The 21,216-nt window shown below is 39.1% G+C and overlaps 1 protein-coding gene across 6 annotated transcripts in view; it reads right to left on the minus strand.

Annotated features, from left to right (window-relative positions):
- SCAI (suppressor of cancer cell invasion) overlaps nt 1-21,216 on the minus strand; it is a 198,912-nt gene that overhangs the window by 93,359 nt on the left and 84,337 nt on the right. For 5 of the 6 annotated variants that reach the window (XR_012516677.1, XM_074395332.1, XM_010351368.3 and 2 more), the window contains 2 exons: nt 19,749-19,817; nt 11,885-12,016 (listed from right to left, as the gene is read on the minus strand). Coding sequence is in view for 5 of the 6 variants with exons in the window: in XM_074395332.1 (XP_074251433.1) it covers nt 11,885-12,016; nt 19,749-19,817 (201 nt within the window). In the remaining variant the exon portion in view is untranslated. The remainder of the gene's footprint in view (nt 1-11,884; nt 12,017-19,748; nt 19,818-21,216) is intronic. The other variant, XM_074395333.1, reaches the window with a different exon arrangement.

Genomic DNA, 21,216 nt, shown 5'->3' on the forward strand with positions numbered 1-21,216 from the left:
ATAAGTTGTGTTCTTAAAATAAGACATTAGCACATACAAAGAAATGCCAGGGCACAAATGCATGTAAAGATGACCATGTGAGGGCACAGGAAGAAGGCAGCCATCTGCAACCCAAGGAGAGAGGGCTCAGAAGAAACTGAACCTGCTAACACCTTGATCTTGGACTTCCAGCCTCCCAAACTGTGAGAAAATGCATTTCTGTTGTTTAAGCTACTCAATCTATCGCATCTTGTTATGGCAGCCATAGCAAACTAATACAGTAATATGGTAACCATCAAACCCCAAAATACAGGTGGTTGAAGAAAAATTACCAACAGCCAAAAGACCTGCATGCTACTAGCATCTACGTTGGAGGAGACAAAGGAAGCAAAACTGGGATATCTGATAGATCAGTGAAGAAGACAAGCCCAAAACAGCCAATGTACAGTCACTAGAAAGCACAGTGGGCCATTATGAGAACAGAAACTACAGCTGGGAGGAATTCTGCCTGAGCAAATAGCCACACATGGCTACCGAGCGCTTCAGTGTAGTTAATCTTAACTGAAATGTACATAAGCGTAAAAATACTCACTGTGTTTCAAAGACTTTATATAAAAAACAATGTAAAATATCTCATCACTAATTTTTCTGTATTGATTTATGACTAAGTAGAATATTTTTGATTTATTGATCAAATATTAAAATTAATTTCACTTATTTCTTTTTAGTTTTTAATGTGGCTAGAAAATTTAAAATAACATTTTTGGCTTATATTACATTTCTGTTAGTCAATGATTTTCTTTTTATTTATTTATTTATTTATTTTTGAGACAGAATTTTGCTCTTGTTGCCCAGACTGGAGTGCAATGGTGCAATCTGAGCTCACCACCACCTCTGCCACCCAGGTTCAAGCGATTCTCCTGCCTCAGCCTCCCAAGTAGCTGAGATTACAGGTGTGTGCCATGACACTCAACTAATTCTGTATTTTTAATAGAGACGGGGTTTCACCCTGTTGGTCAGGCTAATCTTGAACTCCTAACCTCAAGCGATCCACCCGCCTCAGCCTCCCAAAGTGCTGAGATTACAGGCATGAGCCACCACGCCCGGCCTAGTCAATGATTTTTGAGAGCATGCAATCAAGATACCTACTGCACTCTGGTGGCAGTCTACCTCAAATGCAAGTCCAATTCTTTTTGTGGTAAACCATATAAAACAACAGCTTATACTACAAACTTGTACAGTTTAGGGTATAATCTCTAAAATAACATAGTTATTTATTTCAATAACAATAACCTTAGCATTACCAGTTTGCAGAACTAGCCTCTAAGAGAATATTAATCTTCTGAAGAAGGAGAAGAGGGAAGAAAGAAGAAAAGGGCAGACGAGGGGAAGAAGTAGTCAATGGAACAAACTTAATTTCTGTTATCCTCTCCTCTTTAAGAAGAAGGGTATCCTAAAAACAGGCTTCTAAAGGAAGCTCTGAAGAAATTTCTTTCTTAATTTGAATCCTGGGAGCATACTTATTCATTTATTTATTTATTTATTTATTTATTTGCTTTACTTTTTTAAGGTGGAGTTTTGCTCTTGTTGCCCAGGCTGGAGTGCAATGGAGCAATCTTGGCTCACTGAAACCTCCGCCTCCTGGGTTCAAGTGATTCTCCTGCCTCCACCTCCCAAGTAGCTAGAATTACAGGCATCTGCCACCACGCCCAGCTATTTTGTATTTTTAGTAGAAACGGGGCTTCTCCATGTTGGTCAGGCTGGTCTTGAACACCTAACCTTAAGTGATCCACCCACCTCGGCTTCCCTGTGCTGAGATTACAGATGTGAGCCACTGTGTCTGGCTGGGAGCATATTTAATAAAAATAATTTGTAACTATTTTCATGTAAGACTTTTATACTTCACGTTAGTGCACCTCCCAATTAAAAAGATATGTTGCACATCCACTCACACTGTATGTACTATTATAATTACTATAATATGTAATATTATATATACTATTTGTGGCTTCTTTGGCTTTGTATATTTGCTCCTCTGGAGTCAAATAATTAGTGACTTAAAGAGCTCTGCTTTTGCAAAACACTGCAAGTTAGGGATATCACTGATAGACACAGCTGTGTTTCTCAAATACGTGTCTCGAGATGCTGCCTTATATAATCCCACTAAGTATTCCATTCTGCTTCGATAGTCTTAGTCACCATGGCAACCAGAACCCTGTAAGCACTTGGGCTTTTGATCATTTTCTGACAGTATTCAAAGCTTTTTCTAACATTATTCTCACTTCATTACTATTGTAACTACATGCAAGAGCCATTATATGTGAAACATCATTCATTTCATCCAATTCTTAATTTTTGGATTATGTTTTCTTACACAGTGAGCGGAAAGAAGAGATAAACTATTATGCACATATTATAAGAAAGTATTTTCAGTAAAGAAAAATATTCCATTAAGATACTCACAGCTGGGAAAACAAAAGGCTCTGACAACTTAGATGAACAGCTTAATATAATGTGGGAAGACACACCCCCAAAAGTAAAAAGAGAATTAATTATATCCCAAATGAGACATTAAACAAAAAATCTGAAACCTTTCATGCACTGACATACACTTTTTCACTCTGCTCATAAAGAGTTAAAAAGTTCAAGTAACAGGGAATACAGGGGGGAAGGTTTCTGAGGTGCTATATGTTCTATTTCTTCATCTGAATACAAGTCACATAGATGTGTTGTTCAGTTTCTTAAAAATATACTTACAGCATGTACACTTTTCTGCAAGTCTATTATATTTCAGTTGTAAGTTTAATACACAGTTCATGAATTGAAGAAAGAAAGCAAAAAGAAAAGCATGTTAGAAAATGTGGAAAAGGAGAAAAAAAGAAAAAAGACAAGCACTAACAGTGAAGGGAATGCCAGATGGAAAGAGCTTAATGTTAAAAATGGACACTATTTCAGCTGGATCCCACTTCATTCCATTTCCCCAAACTCCAAAGCTCATCCAGATTACTACCAATACATTTCTTGTTCTCTATAAGAACTATGGACCTACTGAGACCAACTCAAATAAGGGGGTGAAGGTGGGTGCAGGGGGATGGCAACCAAAAAAACTTCATAATTATTCTAAAATAAATCTTGTCCCTTTCTAAAGAAATGCTCATAAAGCAATATCAATGCTTGAAAGAAAAGAGGTGTTTGACTGACATAACTCAAAATCTTCTTTGGACAGGAAATAGAGAGTAGTGTAGACAAGAATGCCAACCACACCTCTACTCTAACCCACTACCACAGGGAACTTTAAGGAAGGCCTACATAACTGATAAAGAAAGCCCTTTCGATGGCTGATCACTAGCAGCTCGGGATTGTAGCTCCCACTGAAAGCGCAAAGAATGAGAGGACGCCACACCTTCACATGAATTCTTGTTGCTCGCGCACCAGGAGATTCCCAGCGGAGGAGCCCCACGGGTTGCCAGCGCGACTCTTGTGACCGGCGAGGCGGTTTTGCCGGCGCCTTGGAGCTACGGTTCTTGGTGCAGAGTCGGAAAGGCACCATTAATCTTAACGCCGCTGATTTGGTCGGTGCAGTGGGTTGCTCAGATTTCGGCGCTGAGAATCAGTAAGTTGGACGTCCACTCAGAAACCTAATTACAAAGACGGTGAATTCAAAGACCACAGATGGATAAATTTATAACGAAGGGAGGAAAACGGCCAAAAAAGGCTGAGAATGCCCAAGATCAGAACGCCTCTCCCTCAGCGGGGGATCACAGTTCCTCATCAGCAACGGAACAAGGCTTGATGGAGAACGAGTGTGTTCCAATTACAGAAGCAGGCTTCAAAATGTGGATAATGAGAAACTTCTGTGAATTAAAAGAACTTGTTTTAACCCAATCTAAAGCAACTAAGAACTTTGAAAAAAGATTTGACGAAATGTTAACAAGAATACACAATTTAGAGAGGAATATAAGTGAATTGATGGAGCTGAAAAACACAATAGAAGAACTTCGTGAAGTATGCACAAGTTTTAACAGCCGAATTGATCAAGCAGAAGAAAGGATATCAGAGGTCGAAGACCAACTCAATGAAATAAAACAAGAAGACAAGATTAGAGAAAAAAGGATACAAAGGAACGAGCAAAGTCTCCAAGAAATATGGGACTATGTGAAAAGACCTAATCTACGCTTGATAGGTGTACCTGAATGTGACGAAGAGAGTGAATCCAAGCTGGAAAATACGCTTCAGGACATTATTCAGGAAAATTTTCCCAGCCTAGTAAGGCAGGATAATATTCAACTCCAGGTAATACAGAGAACACCACAGAGATATTCCTCAAGAAGAGCAACTCCAAGGCACATAATCGTCAGATTCACCAGGGTTGAAATGAAGGAGAAAATACTAAGGGCAGCCAGAGAGAAAGGTCAGGTTACCCACAAAGGGAAGCCTATCAGACTGACAGCAGATCTCTCAGCAGAAACCCTACAAGCCAGAAGAGAGTGGGGGCCAATATTCAACATCCTTAAAGAAAAGAACTTTCAACCCAGAATTTCACATCCAGCCAAACTAAGCTTCACATGTGAAGGAAAAATAAAGTTTTTTGTGAATAAGCAAGCACTCAGAGATTTCACCACCACCAGGCCTGCTTTACAAGAGCTTCTGAAAGAACCACTACACATATGAAAGGAACAAACAGTATCAGCCTTTCTAAAAAAATTATCAAAAAGAGCATCAATATAATGAAGAATTTACATCAACTAATGGACAAAATAGCCAGCTAATGGCAGTATTAAACTCACATATATTATTATTAATTCTAAATTTAAATTGACTAAATCCCCCAATCCAAAGACAGGCAATTTGAATAAAAAACTAAAACCCATCAGTATGCTGCATCCAGATCCATCTCACATTCGAGGATACACAAAGACTCCAAACAAGGGATGGAGAAAGATTTACCAACCAAACAGAGAGCTAAAATAAATAAATAAAAAGCAGAAGTTACAATTAAGCAACAAAGATCAAAAGAAGCAAAGAAGGACATTATATAATGATAAAAGGATCAATGCAACAACAAGAAGAGCTAAAGATCCTAAATACATACGCACCCAATACAGGAATACGCAGACATACAAGACTTATAAAGAGACTTAGACTCCCACATAATAATAGTGGGAGACTTCAACATTAATATTAGACAGATCAATGAGACAGAAAATTAACAACGATATTCAGGACTTGAACTCAGATCTGGAACAAGTAAATGTAATTAACATTTATAGAACTCTGCACTTTAAATATACAAAATATACACTCTTATCAGTACCACATCATATCAACTTAGAAGTTTAAAAGAAATTTTGGTTGGCTCCTTGTTTGCTATTCTCTTCCCTCATTTTCTTTCATGTCTCCATTATTAAGGACAATTATAGGCATACCCATATTTGGACTGCATTCTAGCCCGGGCAATAAAGCAATACCCCCATCCTCTCTCCTTCTTCCTCTTTCTCTTTCTTCCTCTTCTTTATTCTTTTTAAAAAAAAAAAAAAAAAAAAAAAAAAAGAAAGCCCTTTCTAATCAAGTTCTAATACTGAACAAAGAACACTTTTTTCTTTTTTCTTTTTTTTTTTTATTCTTTTAAGACAGACTCTTGCTCAGTCACCCAGGCTGGAGTGTAGTGATGTAACCTCGGCTCACTGCAACCTCTGTCCCGCAGATCCAAGCAATTCTTCTGCCTCAGCCTTCTGAGTAGCTGGGACTACAGGCGCATGCCACCACATCTGGCTAATTTTTGTATTTTTAGTAGAGATGGGGTTTCACCATATTGGCCAGGCTGGTCTCGAACTTCTGACCTTGTGATCTGACCACCTTGGCCTTCCAAAGTACTGGGATTACAGGTGTGAGCCACCATGCCTGACCTTTCTCTTTTCTTTTAAAAAAGAAACAGGGTCTCACTACATTGCCCAGGCTGGAGTGCAGTGGCATGAACATAGCTCACTACAGCTTTAAATTCCTGTGCTCAAGTGATCCTCCCACCTCAGCCTCCCAAGTTGCTGGGACTAAAGACACACTACCATACCTAGCTAATTTTTAATTTTTGGTAGATGGGCTCTTGCTGTGTTGCCAGGCTGTTCTTTAGCTCTTGGCTTTGAGTGATCCTCCTGCCTTGGCCTCCCAAAGTGCTGGGATTACAGGTATCAGGCACTGCTCCTGGAGACACTTTCATTTATATAAACAAAAAAAGAAAACAATATGGCTGCTGTGTTGGACAGCCATTAGGCACATCTCTCTCAAACAAAAATCCAAAAGCATTCAGAGAAGATATATACTTTACTCACCATAAACCTATTTTTGTATAAATAATTATGGCTTATTCATTATTTATTTTTATTTTATTTTTTATTTTGAAAGAAAGTCTTGCTCTGTCACCCAAGCTAGAGTGCAGTGGCATGATCTCAACTAACTGAAACCTCTGCCTCTTGGGTTCAAGCGATTCTCCTGTCTCAGCCTCCCGAGTGGCTGAGATTACAGGTGTGCACCACCACATCTGGCTAATTTTTGTATTTTCAGTAGAGACAGGATTTTACCATGTTGGCCAGGCTGGTCTCAAACTCCTGACCTCAGGTGATCCATCCACCTTTGCCTCCCAAAGTGCTGGGATTACAGCGTGAGCCACTGCGCCCAGACAATTACGGCTTATTTAACTTGAAGAGGGTCATTCAATAAAACACTGAAAATATACCCCTGTTATATTTGCTTATCCACTCGTCCAGGTGACAGATCAAAATTTATCATTATTAGTATTGCCAAATTTTAAAACAGCACATTAGAAAGATACTACTCCACACCTGGGATATAAGATTTATATTTCAAAATAGCTCAAAGAGTAGATTTAAAAGGTTCCCAACACAAAGAAATGATAAATGTTTGAAGTGATGGATATCCCAAATCCATGATGTGATCATTACAATGGTATGTATGTATCAAAATATTACATGTACCCCATATATATGTAAAATTATTATGTATCAATGGTTAAAAAGAAAAAATGCAAAATATGCAATAATCAAAATAATTGGAAATCTTTCTCTGGTTTAAAAATAACATAAAACTAGGCCGGGCGCGGTGGCTCAAGCCTGTAATCCCAGCACTTTGGGAGGCCGAGGCGGGTGGATCACAAGGTCAAGAGATCGAGACCATCCTGGTCAACATGGTGAAACCCCGTCTCTACTAAAAATACAAAAAATTAGCTGGGCATGGTGGCAGGTGCCTGTAATCCCAGCTACTCGGGAGGCTGAGGCAGGAGAATTGCCTGAACCCAGGAGGCGGAGGTTGCGGTGAGCCGAGATCGCGCCATTGCACTCCAGCCTGGGTAACAAGAGCGAAACTCCGTCTCAAAACAAACAAACAAACAAAAAAAAACCATAAAACTAACATCCCATTCCATACACAAATACTAACTCAACATGGGCTGGGCATAGTGGCTCACGCCTGCAATCCCAGCACTTTGGGAGGCCGAGGCAGGTGGATCACTTGGGGTTACAAGTTCAAGACCAGCTTGGCCAACCTGGCAAAATCCCATTTCTACTAAAAAGAACATAAAAATTAGCCAGGTGTGCTGGCACATGCCTATAATCCCAACTACTAAGAAGGCTAAGGCAGGAAAATTGCTTGAACCTGGGAAGCAGAGACTGCAGTGAGCTGCGATTGTCCACTGCACTCCAGCCTGGGTCACAGAGCAAGAATCTATCTCAAAAAATTAAAAAACAAAATAACTCAAAATGGATCACAGACCTAAATGTAGGAGCTAAAATTATAAAACTCGTAGAAGAAAACACAAGTGTAAATTTTCGTGACCTTAGGTTAGGCAATGATTTCTTAGATACAACACCAAAAGTGCAAGCAATGAAAGAGAAGGATGACAAGTTTAACTTTATTAAAATTAAAAACATTTGTGCTTCAAAAGTCATACATCTTATAAGGGATAAGGGACTTGTATTGAAAATATATAAACAATTGTAACTTAATTTTTTTTTTGAGACAGAGTCTTGCTCTATCAACCAGACTGGAGTGCAGCAGCACCATCTTGGCTTACTGCAACCTCTGCCTCCCAGGTTCAAGCAATTCCCTGCCTCAGCCTCTGGAGTAGCTGGCATTACAGGCGCCTGCCACCATGCCTGGCTAATTTTTTTTTTTTTTAGTAGAGAAAGGGTTTTACCATGTTGGCCAGGCTGGTTTCAAACTCCTGACCTCGTGATCTGCACAACTCAGAAGTGCTGGGATTACAGGTGTGAGCCACTGCACCCAGCCAATAACTTAATAATTTTTTAAATAGCCCAATTTTTTAACTGGTCAAAGAATTGGAACAGACATTTTCCCAAAGAAGAAACAAAAATGGCTAATAAGCACATAAAAAGATGCCCAACATTAGGAAAATTCAAATCAAAACCACCACAAAGAGATACCATTTTACATGCACTAGGATGTCTATAATCAAAAAGACAGAAAACAGTAAGTGTTGGTGAGGATGAGGACAAACTGGAACACAATACTGGTGATGAAGTCACTCTGGAAAACAGTCTGGCAGGTCCTTAAAAGGTTAAACACAGAATTACCACACGAACCAGGAATTCTGCTCCTTGGTATATGCCAAAATAACTGTAATCCCAGCACTTAGGGAGGCCGGGGCGGGTGGATTACCTGAGGCTAGGAGTTCGAGACCAGCCTGGCCAACACAGTGAAACCCATCTCTACTAAAAAGACAAAAATTAGTTGGGTATGGTAGCACACACCTGTAATGCCAGTTACTCGAGAGGCTGAGGCAGGAGAATCGCTTGAACCCAGGAAGCAGAGGTTGCAGTGAGCCGAAATTGTATGATTGATTGCACTGCAGCCTGGGTGACAAGAGCTAAACTCTGTCTCAAAAAAAAGGAAAAAGGAAAAAAAAAAAAGAAAACCTATGCTCACACAAAAACTTGTACACAAATGTGCATAGCACTGTTATTCTTGAGAGCCAAAAAATTCAAATGTCTACCAACTGATGACTGGACAAATTGTAATAAATTCTTACAATGGAATATTACTCAGTAATAAAAGTAGTAACATATGCTACAACACAGATGAACCTCAAAAACATGCTAACGAAAGAAGTCCATGATGGAAGATCACATACTGTATGATTTCACTTATTTCATAAAATACCCAAAATAGGTAAATCCATAGAGACAAAAAGTAGATTAGTGGTTGTCAAGGGTCAGGGTTTGGAAGAATGTAGAATCACTGCTAAGAGGAACCTGATTTTTTGGGGGAATGATTAAAAAGATCCAAAATTAAATCGTAGTAATAGTTGCACAACTCTGCAAACATACTAAACTTTTCAATTGTAAGCTTTGAATGGGCAAATTTTATTGTATGCAAATATAGCTCAATAAAACTGTCTCAAAAAGAAGAAGGGGTCCAAGCTATTATTAACTATGTCAGTATTTTAAGTTTGAGAGCCGATGTGGCAGAAGATACACAAGGGATTTACATGCAAGCTTTAAATGCCTTCCTACTCTTTAAATCTATAATCCCTTTAATATTTTATTTTTATTTTTTGGGAAAGGGTCTTGCTCAGTCACCCAGGCTGGAGTGCAGTGGTGTGATCCCAGCTCACTGAAGCCTCAACCTCCTGGGCTCAAGCAATCCTCTTGCCTCAGTCTTAGCTGTGACTTTAGGCACTCACCAGCACATCCAGCTAATTTTTTCATGTTTTTGTAGAGGTTTCACCATGTTGCCCAGGCTGATCTCGAACTCCTGGGCTCAAGTGAACCTCCCACCTCAGCCTCCCAAAGTGCTGGTATTACGGGCATGAGCCACCACGCCTGATCTCTTTTAACTTTTTATTTACTTAATTTCAATAGGCACACAGATATGTGGGAAATAGGCTCACTGGATGTGCTGAAGCTGAGGCTAGCTGTGAGCAGAAGGTTGCCTTGGGTTTTGTTTTTTTTGTAATTTCCTCATAGAGTAACTGAGGGCAGAGACTGTTAGTTTTATCTCTGAATTTTCATATCCAACACAGAATGTGGTACATACTGGGTGCCAATTAAACGCTGAAGAAAAAAAATATACCTGGAAGGCAAGGAAAAAAAAGTCTAACTATATAAATTTAAGAGGTTTAAAATAATCTGTTACAGGAAAACAAAAGACTTAAACACCAGGCACAATGAAAACTTCTGAATTAAAACAGTGAAAGAAAATATTCTTTAAAAAGGCAAAATTAAATTAGCTGGGCATGGTGGCACGTGCCTGTAATCCCAGCTACTCAGGAGGCTGAGGCAGGAGAATTGCCTGAGCCCAGGAGGCGGAGGTTGCGGTGAGCCGAGATCGCGCCATTACACTCCAGCCTGGGTAATAAGGGCGAAACTCCGTCTCAAAAAAAAAACAAAAACAAAAACAAAAAGGCAAAATTAATTTATAAAGCCAAAGAAAAACATGATCTCAAACACCTCCTCTGCAGCACAAAAGAGGAAGCAGCAGAGGGCAGGAGTTAAGAACACTGTCTTTGGAATCCTCCATTTAACAAATATTTACGAAGTATTTACAATGTGCAAGACATGGGCTTAAATACTAGAGAAACAGTGACAAACAGGGCCCTGCTCTTAGGGACATTTCATTTTCATGAAGGAGAGACATAATAAACAAATAAATAATTTTAAGAAGTGGTAAGTGTCATGAAGCAAATCAAATGAATATAGAAAAAAAAGAATGATTAAAAGGGCAGCTTTAGACAGAATGGTATTTGAAAAATTCACATAGAAGTTTTTTAAAAATATAAATTAGCTGGTTTAAAAATAAACCCTGCCAGTGTATTTCCAAACCTGGGGATGCATAATACAATTATAAGGTGTAAGATAAAAAGGTTGCTTTTTTTTTTTTTTTTTTTTTTTTAGAGATGGGATCTCGCTATGTTGCCCAGGCTGGAGTTCAGTGGCTATTCACAGGCGCAATCCCACTACGGATCAGCACAGGAGTTTTGACCTGCTCCATTTCCGATCTGAACCGGTTCACCCCTCCTTAGGCAACCTGGTGGTCCCCCGCTCCTAGGAGGTCACCATATTGATGCTGAACTTACTGCGGACACCTCATCGGCATAGCACACTACAGCCCAGAACTCCTGGGCTCAAGCAATCCTCCCAACTTAGCCTCCCGAGTAGCTGGGACTACAGGCACGTGCCACCGCACCTGGTGGGGTTGCATTTTATTCATAAATAAACCATAAATTAAAATAACTCTTATCTTTACAATCACTCCTTCCTATATCAATTTTCAAAAATAAAACCTGTTTATCCCCAGTATTTTACCTATTGTATTAATTTGCTTCTAACTGGAACTAAGCTAATGAAGCTTTAGGTGTGAAGTCAGTGATCCTAAGACTCTCAAGAACTGAAATATAGGCTAAATCATAAATAGTATGGTTTAGAACACCCCATCATTACTTTTCCTACTCCCTGCCCCGCCACCACCCCGATGTGGTAGACAATGGCAACCATCATCACTTTAGGCACAGACATTTCATCCCAGAAAACTGGAAGCTCCACATCCAATCACATATGCATTTCTAGGCTCCTCAGACCTCAACACTCTAATGCGCAAAACCAAATGAAAATCAGATCTGGTATGAGTAACGCATACGAAACATCTCACAAAACAGTTCTTTTTAACTTGACTACAACAGTGTAAGTTATCCTTGTTTCCGGTTTTTTTAATCTAAGAATTTTTTAAAATGATGTCAAAGAAAAAAATCAAGATCACTCTAACACAGAAATTTATATGACATTCTACCCATAATTTTCAGACACTGACCACACATCAGCCAAGAAAAAAAAAAAATGCAGAACTAAAGAAAAGTTCAAAACACCAAGAGTCCACTAACCTTAACCCATTGAACAGCTGCTTAGATTTATCCAGAAGGTAACAAAAATCTGTAACTGTTTTCCTTTCACCCTGTGGGATATCATCTTCAGCACCTCCAGAGGACATGATTTCTTTAAGAGCAAATTCAGTCCTGTAAGAAAACATATGTTAATTCATCCAGAAGGTAAAAATAAAAATAGAAAAAAACCTTAGTTATACCATCTGATAGTATTTTTTATCCAAGACAGATACAGAATTCTTCTGATTACAATCAAATCATAAAAATAATTGAAGTGTAAGATGCTGTAAGAAAATAGATCATCTCCTATCGTTGGTATGGATAAAAATAGAAACCACATTGGAAAGCAATTTTTTAACATCCTTTCATCTAATAAATACTATTTGAATGCCTGTTATGTTCTAGGCATTCCTCTACATGGTTAACAATCTAAATATATTGATTCATGTATTTGTCCATTTGATCCATTCTATAAATCCATTCTGGAAAATGATCCCACAAATGGAAAATACCTTATCCATATATTTATTTCAGTACCATAACATTTAAAAATTGAAAACAACCTGAAGGCCCCAAAGATGAAAACAGGAATACTGACCACTGCACTCTACCCAATCATTAACTTACAACTCTGTTTAAGAACGTGAGGCAGTGGTATGAGTACATTTCAGTATAAAAGGGATATAAAATCACTCACTCATACACACACACGCACACACACACACACACACAGAGGTATATTAAAACTATATTCAATTCAAACTATCTCCATTTGTAATCAACTTCATAAACCTGCCACGTAAAAAAAACAAAACAAAACAGTAAGTTGTGAGGCAGTACGTACAATACAAACCTAAACTAAATTTTTAAAACTAATTTGTGTTTACATACAGACAAAAATCTCTGGAACAACACAGGAAAGTTTGGTACTGGTATAGAGCGTAAAAATAGGCAGATAAAATATAATCACTGAAATAATGTGATACGATTGGTGAAATAATAAACTTTAATAGATGGACTGAAGAACAGAAAGGACACAGCTGAACAAATTAACAATCTGAAATATCAGATTTGGGGTACTCTGCCAAAAGACAGCAGAAAGAGATAAAATACATAAAAGAAAAAGCAAGAGATAAAATAGAGAAATGAGGAAAGTCAATTACCACACAGTAGCTCACACAGGAGGGGAGACAAACACAAATGGGGGTGAAAAAACATTTGCAGAAATAATGACTAAATTTCCCAGAATTAGAGAAAATACAACACCTAAAACAGAAAGGACTTAAAGAACGTCAAAATAATTCCACAGCTAGAACCACTAAAGTAAAGCATAGAAAAAGTTATCTTCCATTCCTGAAAAACTCACTCTTATAGCCACAAGTCGGGTATCCACATCATAGAGTATCTGCATGGGTGTCGGAATATAAGCTATGTGAGGAGGCCATTTGCAGGCAGAGCCAGCTTGCACAGAACGTTGAAGGCCAAGTGTGGTGAGGAGGGCACCCATGAGGACAGAGGACTGGCAGGGAAAGTAGGAGCCTGAGCACAATGATGGCACCTCCATGTAGACGGGTTCAAAGCAGCAATGGGAGATTTGCTATATGTAGAGGATGGATCAAATAAGATCTATTAAGGGCCAGGTGCAGTGGCTCATGCTTATAAACCCAGCACTTTGGGAGGCAGAAGCAGAAGGATCACATGAGGCTGGGGGTTCAAGACCTGCCTGGGCAACACAGTGGGAGCCTGTCTCCACAAAAAAATTAAAAATTAGCCAGATGTAGCTGGGCATGGTGGCCCATGCCTGTAAGCTCAGGTCTTTGGGAGGCCGAGGCTGGTGGATGGCCTGAGGTCAGGAGTTCGAGACCAGCCTGATCAGCAAAGAGAAACCCCATCTCTAATAAAAATACAAAATTAGCTAGGCATGGTGGTGCAGCATGCCTGTAGTCCTGGCTACTCAGGAGGCTGAGGCAGGAGAATACCTTGAACCTGGGAGGCAGAGGTTGTGGTGAGCCGAGATCACGCCACTGCACTCCAGTCTGGGCAACAAGAGCCAAACTCGGTCTCAAAAAAAAAAAAAAAATTAGCCAGATGTGCTGGTGGGTGCCCATAGATCCAGCTACTCAGGAGGCTTAAGTAGGAGGATTGTCTGAGGCCAGGAGTTCAAGGATGCAGTAAGCTATGATCACTCCACTGCACTGAGTGGCACAGAGCGAGATCTCATCTCTTTAATAAAAGGAAAAAAAAATTTTTTTAAGATCTATTAAAGATCTATTAAAGACAATGGGACCCAGAGTTGGGAGATGCAAATATGGAAACGGAAAAAGTCAGAATGAACTCCGTGGATTGAAACTGGGCCAGGCACGGTGGCTCATGCCTGTATTCCCAGCACTCTGGGAGGCTGAGATGGGCACATCACTTGAGGTTAGGAGTTTGAGACCAGCCTGGCCAACATGGTGAAACCCCATCTCTACTAAAAATACAAAAAATTAGCTGGGCTCGGTAGTGGGCACCTGTAATCCCAGCTACTTGGGAGGCTGAGATAGGAGAATCACTTGAACCCAGGAGACAGAGGTAGCAGTGAGCCGAGATCATGCCACTATACTCCAGCCTGGGTGACAGAGAGAGACTCCATCCCAAAAAAAGAGAAACTGAAAATATCAGTGAACTAATGGATTTCAAAAGACATGGACATACATGCATGGTGTGTGTGTATACGTAAGCACACACAGATGCATACTCCCCCTAGATCTGTAATTCTATCTACTGGAGGGGGCTTAGAGCAGTGACCATCTTCCCTCCCCAGTGATATGAACGTTTCTAGCACGTAGCTCTTGGCCTCTAATACCATTCTCCAATAAAAGAACCAGACCTCTTTGGAGAATTGTAATTGGCTAATTATAAGATGAATCTAGAGGCCGGGCGCAGTGGCTCAAGCCTGTAATCCCAGCACTTTGGGAGGCCGAGGCGGGTGGATCACAAGGTCAAGAGATCGAGACCATCCTGGTCAACATGGTGAAACCCCGTCTCTACTAAAATTACAAAAAAATTAGCTGGGCGTGGTGGTGCATGCCTGTAATCCCAGCTACTCAGGAGGCTGAGGCAGGAGAATTGCCTGAACCCAGGAGGCGGAGGTTGCGGTGAGCCGAGATCGTGCCACTGCACTCCAGCCTGGGCAACAAGAGCGAAACTCCGTCTCAAAAAAAAAAAAAAAAAAAAAAAAAAGATGAATCTAGAATATCTAGTTCCAGAAAGCAAGAAAGTGCTAAAGGGATGCTAAAGACATATCAAAAGGACATAGGATCAAGGTTGAAGGAGATCCCACTGGCCAAATGGGGCGTAATTTCAGCGTTAATACCAATTAATGATAGCAATGGATTATAACCTATTGAACAAAATAAGAAATCATGAATGTGTGTGCATATATATATATATATATATGAATAAATGGAAAGTGTGGTAGTAAATGAGATAGTTTCAGAATATTTCCCCCATAAACTACACATTACTTCCAAGGGAAAAAATAACTTCACAGCAGTAAAACCTGGCAGACACTGCCTTGATCAAATGATCAAAGTGATCATTAGTAATCAGACAAATCAAAGTCCTATGCAATGAGAAGTGATGTTCCTGTCAAAATCTGTGGCCTGAGACTCACCATGAGGAAATAGACAAAACCGAGTTGGGAGACATTCTACAAAATAACCAACTTGTAATCTTCAAAAATGTCAAGGACTTTCCTTCAAAGAAAAGGGAAAGCTAAGGTATAATGTCTGATTCCCTACTGGATCCTTCTGCTTTAAAGGATGTTACTGGGACAACTGGTAAAGCCTGAATGGGGTCTAAGGACTAGACAGGAGTAAACTTTCAATGTTGATAAGAAAAATGTTCAACCACCAATAATAAATTGGTGAGCAACAAAATGCAAACATGGCAAAACACAGTAACAAAACACAAACCTAATGCAGCAAAATGAGCACATTAAAATTATACTAATTATAGCAGTTGAACAGGCACTGAAACCAGCACAGTTGCTGGAGGCAGTGTAAATTAGTTTAAACCCATGAGTTTACCTGAATGTATGAGGGTACACTAAATGGTCACTCAATTAGATCCATCAAATACACTTCTGAAAATTTATCCTGAAGTTAGCTGTCATTACTGGTAAATTACTCGTAATGCAAGAACTGGTGAAGAATCACTAGCATCTGACATTTTTCAAAATCTCTTTCCAGTCTCACCTTCCACTAGCACACACATACCTATTCTCTGACCACAAAGAAATACTTGAAAGCCTCTGAACAAATCCTACTCTTATACAACATCATGATTCATATGCTATTCCCCTAGCCTATTTTGTTCACCTACCAAATTTATATTCATAGTTGAAGACATCATTCGAATGACAATTTTTCAGCAAAACTTTCCTTGAAAATCTAAATCTCTCCCTGGCATCTACTTGTGACCAACTCAATAGGGGCTTCTTTAGTTACTTAACAAAAAGTTAAACAAATGCAACAATTATTTGTTTTTTGAAAAGTTTATCTCATTTGTTTTTTGAAAAGTTTATCTCACCATCTAGACACACATTGTCCAAAAGTGTAGTCATTAGCCATTTGTCATTATTTAGCACTTGAAACATGGCTACTCTGAATTGAGATGTGCTGTAAATGTGAGGTACGGGTGTAAAATATGCCAGGTTTAGAAGGCTTAGCAAGAAAAAAAAAAAAAAAAAAAAAAAAAAAAGTCATGCCAGATAGTGAAAGAAAACTGATAAACAAAGTAAAGACAGCATTAATATGTAACCCTAGCAACAGCATTGTTTGTTGAAATACTTCTCAGTAGACATCTTGAGAGTGCCATATTTCTTCAAAGTAGTTTCAACTGTCTTGCAAACAGCCAGGTATTCTGAATATATAACCAAAAAGATCATCATATATTTTTAAATCTTTCAGTATGCTAGTGATATGGTTTGGCCCACCCTAATCTCAACTAGAATTGTATCTCCCAGAATTCTCACATGTTGTGCGAGGGACCCAGGGGGTGGTAATTGAATCACGGGGCCATCTTTCCCATGCTATTCTCGTGATAGTAAATAAGTCTCTGACGGTTTTATCAGAGGTTTCCACTTTTGCCTCCTCCTCATGTTCTCTTACCACTGCCATGTAAGAAGTGCCTTTCGTCTCCTGTCATGATTCTGAGGCCTCCCCAGGCATGTGGAACTGTAAGTCCAATTAAACCTCTTTTTCTTCCCAGTCTCAGGTGTGTCTTTATGAGTAGTATAAAATGGACTAATATAGCTAGGTTGCAAAAGACAAATAGTTTGTGTATCATGACTTTCTCAGTGTCCCTATTCAAGTATTTTATAAATACACCATCCTTCCTTGTGGTTGCTACTTACCACATTCTACTCTAATATTACAGAAACCTGTGTCTGATGTCATACCAGATTATAAAGTTCTTAAGGGCTAAACCCATGTTACATTTATTCTTGCTCTTCAACTGAACCTCCAATAGAACTTCAAATACCTCAAGTACTTATTTCAGTCTTATGAATTAAAATGGATTATGGTAATAAGTTTTGGACAAAGTGATATAAAACCTAAACTTTAAAAATATTGTTCAAGGCTGGGCCTGGTGGCTCAAGCCTGTAATCCCAGAACTTTGGGAGGCTGAGGAGGGCAGATTGCTTGAGTCTAGAAGCTAGAGATCAGGCTGGGCGACATGGTAAAACCCTGACTCTACGAAAACAAAAATATAAAAACTAGCCAGGCATGGTGGCACACACCTGTGGTCCCAGCTACTCAGGAGGCTGAAGTGGAAGGACTGCTTGAGTACAGAGGTTTGAGGTAGCAGTGAGCTATAACAGTGCCACTGCATACAACTGAGGGCAACAGAGCAAGACCCAGCCCAAAAGTAAAAGAAAAGAGGTCTGGGTGGGGTGGTCCACCAGGGAGGCCGAGGTGGGCAGAACAACTGAGGTCGGGAGTTTGAGACCAGCCTGAACAACATGGCAAAACCCCATCTCTACTAAAAATAATTTGTCATGAGTGGTGGCACATCCCTGTAATCCCATCTACATGGCAGGCTGAGGCAGGAGAATAACTTGAATCCAGGAGACAGAGGTTACAGTGAGCCGAGTTCATGCCACTGCACTCTAGCCTGGGTAACTGAGTGGAACTCCATTTCAAAAAAAAAAAAAATTCTCATGTTTGGAAATTAAGAAATATCCATGTAAATAATTCACGAGTCAAAAAAATCACAATGAAAATTAGAAAATATTCTTAACTGATTCATAATAAATATTAAAGCTTATGAATACAGATAATTTTATGCTTAGAAATGGCTGGCCTTTAACATATATATTAGAAAGAGGTAAGGAAAAATACAACCAATAAGAGCAGCCAATTAAACCCAAAGAAAATAAAGGGAAAGAAATAGAAACAGATGAAATTAACTAAACAAAAAACACAACACAGTCAAAAAAATAAAGTTGCTTCTTTAAAAAGACTAATAAAACCCTGGCAAGAATGACATGAGTGGGGCTCTTCCCTTTTGCGGCCATCAACTAAGCGGGAGCTGCCAAAATGAAGTTCAGTCCCTTTGTGACTTCCGACCGAAGCAAGAATCGCAAAAGGCATTTCAATGCACCTTCCCACATTCGCAGGAAGATTGTGTCCTCCCCTCTTTCCAAAGAGCTGAGACAGAAGTACAACGTGCGATCCATGCCCATCCAAAAGGATGACGAAGTTCAGGTTGTATGAGGACACTATAAAGGTCAGCAGATAGGCAAAGTAGTCCAGGTTTACAGGAAGAAATATGTAATCTACAGTGAACGGCTGCAGCGGGAAAAGGCTAATGGCACACTGTCCATGTAGGCATTCACCCCAGCAAGGTGCTTATCACTAGGCTAAAACTGGACAAAGACCACAAAAAGATCCTTGAACGGAAAGCCAAATCTCACCAAGAGGAAAGGAAAAGCGCAAATACAAGGAAGAAACAATTGAAAAGATGCAGGAATAAAGTAATCTTGTATACAAGCTTTCATTAAAACTTGAAACGAGGAAAAAAAAAAAAAAGAATGACATGAGGGGGAAAAAGAGAGAATAACTAATATCAAAAATGAAAAAATGGAGTATCACTGCAGAAAACAGAATGTGAAAGGAATATTATAAATAACTTAATGCCATCATCATGAACATTTAAGTAAAACAGACAAACATTGAAAAAAACACTTTTTGCTAAACCCGATACAGAAAGAAATTTTGAAGAGTTCTAGATCTACTGAAAAATTGACAGCCTCATTGAAAGCCTACCCACAATGAAATCTCCAAACCCAGGTGGTTTCATTAGCAAATTTATAAAAAAAAAATCTAAAGAAGATAAAAAAAAAAAAAAAAAAAGGCAATCTTACACAAACTCTTACAGAATACAGATGAAGGAACATTCCTCAACTCATTTTATGAGGCCAACATAATTTTTATATCAAACCCTAACAGAGGTTATTATAAGAAAGAAAAATTACAGGCCATTCTCACTAATCAGTACTGATGCAAATATACTAAGCCAAATGTTAGCAAGCCCAATTCAGCAATATAAAAAAAGGACATGACAAAATTGGACTTATTTTAGAAATGTAAAGTTGGTTTGATATTTGAAAATCAATAACTGCAATTTACCACACAAGTAGAATGAAGGACAAAAATCATACTACAATTGCTCAACAGATGCACAGCTCACATTTGGTAAAATTTAACATTGGCTCACAATTAAGAAAAAAAACCCAACTCAGCAAACTAGAAACAGAAAGGGAGCTTCATTAATTTCATAAAGGATATGTATTTTAAAACTATAGCAAAAATCATACTTTTCAGTGAAATGTTGGTATCTTTCCCCTTGAGACTGTGAATGTCTGCTATCACCAGAACCTCTGATACTGTATTGAATAAAGAACAAAAGAAAACAAAAAAGATATAAGCTGTTATTATTTGTACATAACATGAACATTTCCATAGAAATTTCAAAAGAATCTACATGTATAATTATCAGAACTAACCAGTGAGTTTAGCAAAATTTCTGGATAAAAGGTCGACACATATAAAGGTTAAGTATACTTCTATATTCCCAAGAACAAAGAAAAAAGTTTTAAATAAATTTAGTGTAGCCTAAGTGTACAGTGATTATAAAATCTACAGAAGTGTATGTTTATGTCCTAGGCCTTCACATTCACTCACCACTTGCTCACTGACTTACCGAGAGCAACTTTCAGTCCCGCAGGTTCCATTCATGGTAAGTGCCCTAATAGGTATATCATTTTTATCTTTTTTTTGTTTTCTAAGTTGCAGCTGTGCTTGGAATCATTTTTTTAATCTCTTCTATTGTTATTTTTACTGTACCATTTCTATGTTTAGATATGTTTGGATATACAAGCACTTAACATTGTATAATTGCTAACAGCATTCAGTATAGTACCATGCTGTACAGGCTTGCAGCCCAGGAGAAACAGGCTATATCGTGAAGGTTAGGTATGTAGGAAGGCTATACCATCTAGTCTGTGTAAGTACACTCTATGATGTTTGCACAGCAAAATTGCCTCATGACACATTTCTCAGAACGTACCTCCGTTAAGCAACACGACTGTATATATAAATGATGTGGAGAAAAGATAGATATGGAAATCTATAAACAAAGCCAATTCAACAGACACTTGCAAGAAGCACATGGGTAAACATATCACAAGAACAGAGGTAGAGACAACGGAAAAAGAACATATATTGCTATGGGTTGAATTGCGTTCCCGCAAAAGATACGAAGTCCTAACATCTGGTACCTATGAACAGGACCTTATTTGGAAAGAGGGGTTTTGCAGATGCAATTAAGGCCTAAATTAAGATGAGGTCATGCTGGAGTAGAGTGAGCCCTGAATACAATGTGACTTTTGTCCTTAAAGAGCAGAGGAGACAGGCTGGGTGTGGTGGCTCATGCCTGTAATCCCAGTACTTTGGGAGGCAGAGGTAGGCCAATCACCTGAGGTCGGGAGTTCAAGACCAACCTGACCAACATGAAGAAACCCCGTCTCTACTAAAAATACAAAATAAGCCAGGCGTGTTGGTGGGCGCCTGTTAATTCCAGCTACTCAGGAGGCTGAGGCAGGAGGATCACTTTAACCTGGGAGACGGAGGTTATGGAGAGCCTAGGTCATGCCATTGCACTCCAGCCTGGGCAACAAGAGCCAAAAGTCTCAAAAAAAAAAAAAAAAGAGTAGAGGAGACACAGACACAGACATACATGGAAGGGAGAGTGCCATGTGAAGACAGACAAGAGGGAAGGCAGCC

The sequence above is a fragment of the Saimiri boliviensis genome, chromosome 2, assembly GCF_048565385.1.
Source record: "Saimiri boliviensis isolate mSaiBol1 chromosome 2, mSaiBol1.pri, whole genome shotgun sequence".
Classification (NCBI taxonomy): domain Eukaryota; kingdom Metazoa; phylum Chordata; class Mammalia; order Primates; family Cebidae; genus Saimiri; species Saimiri boliviensis.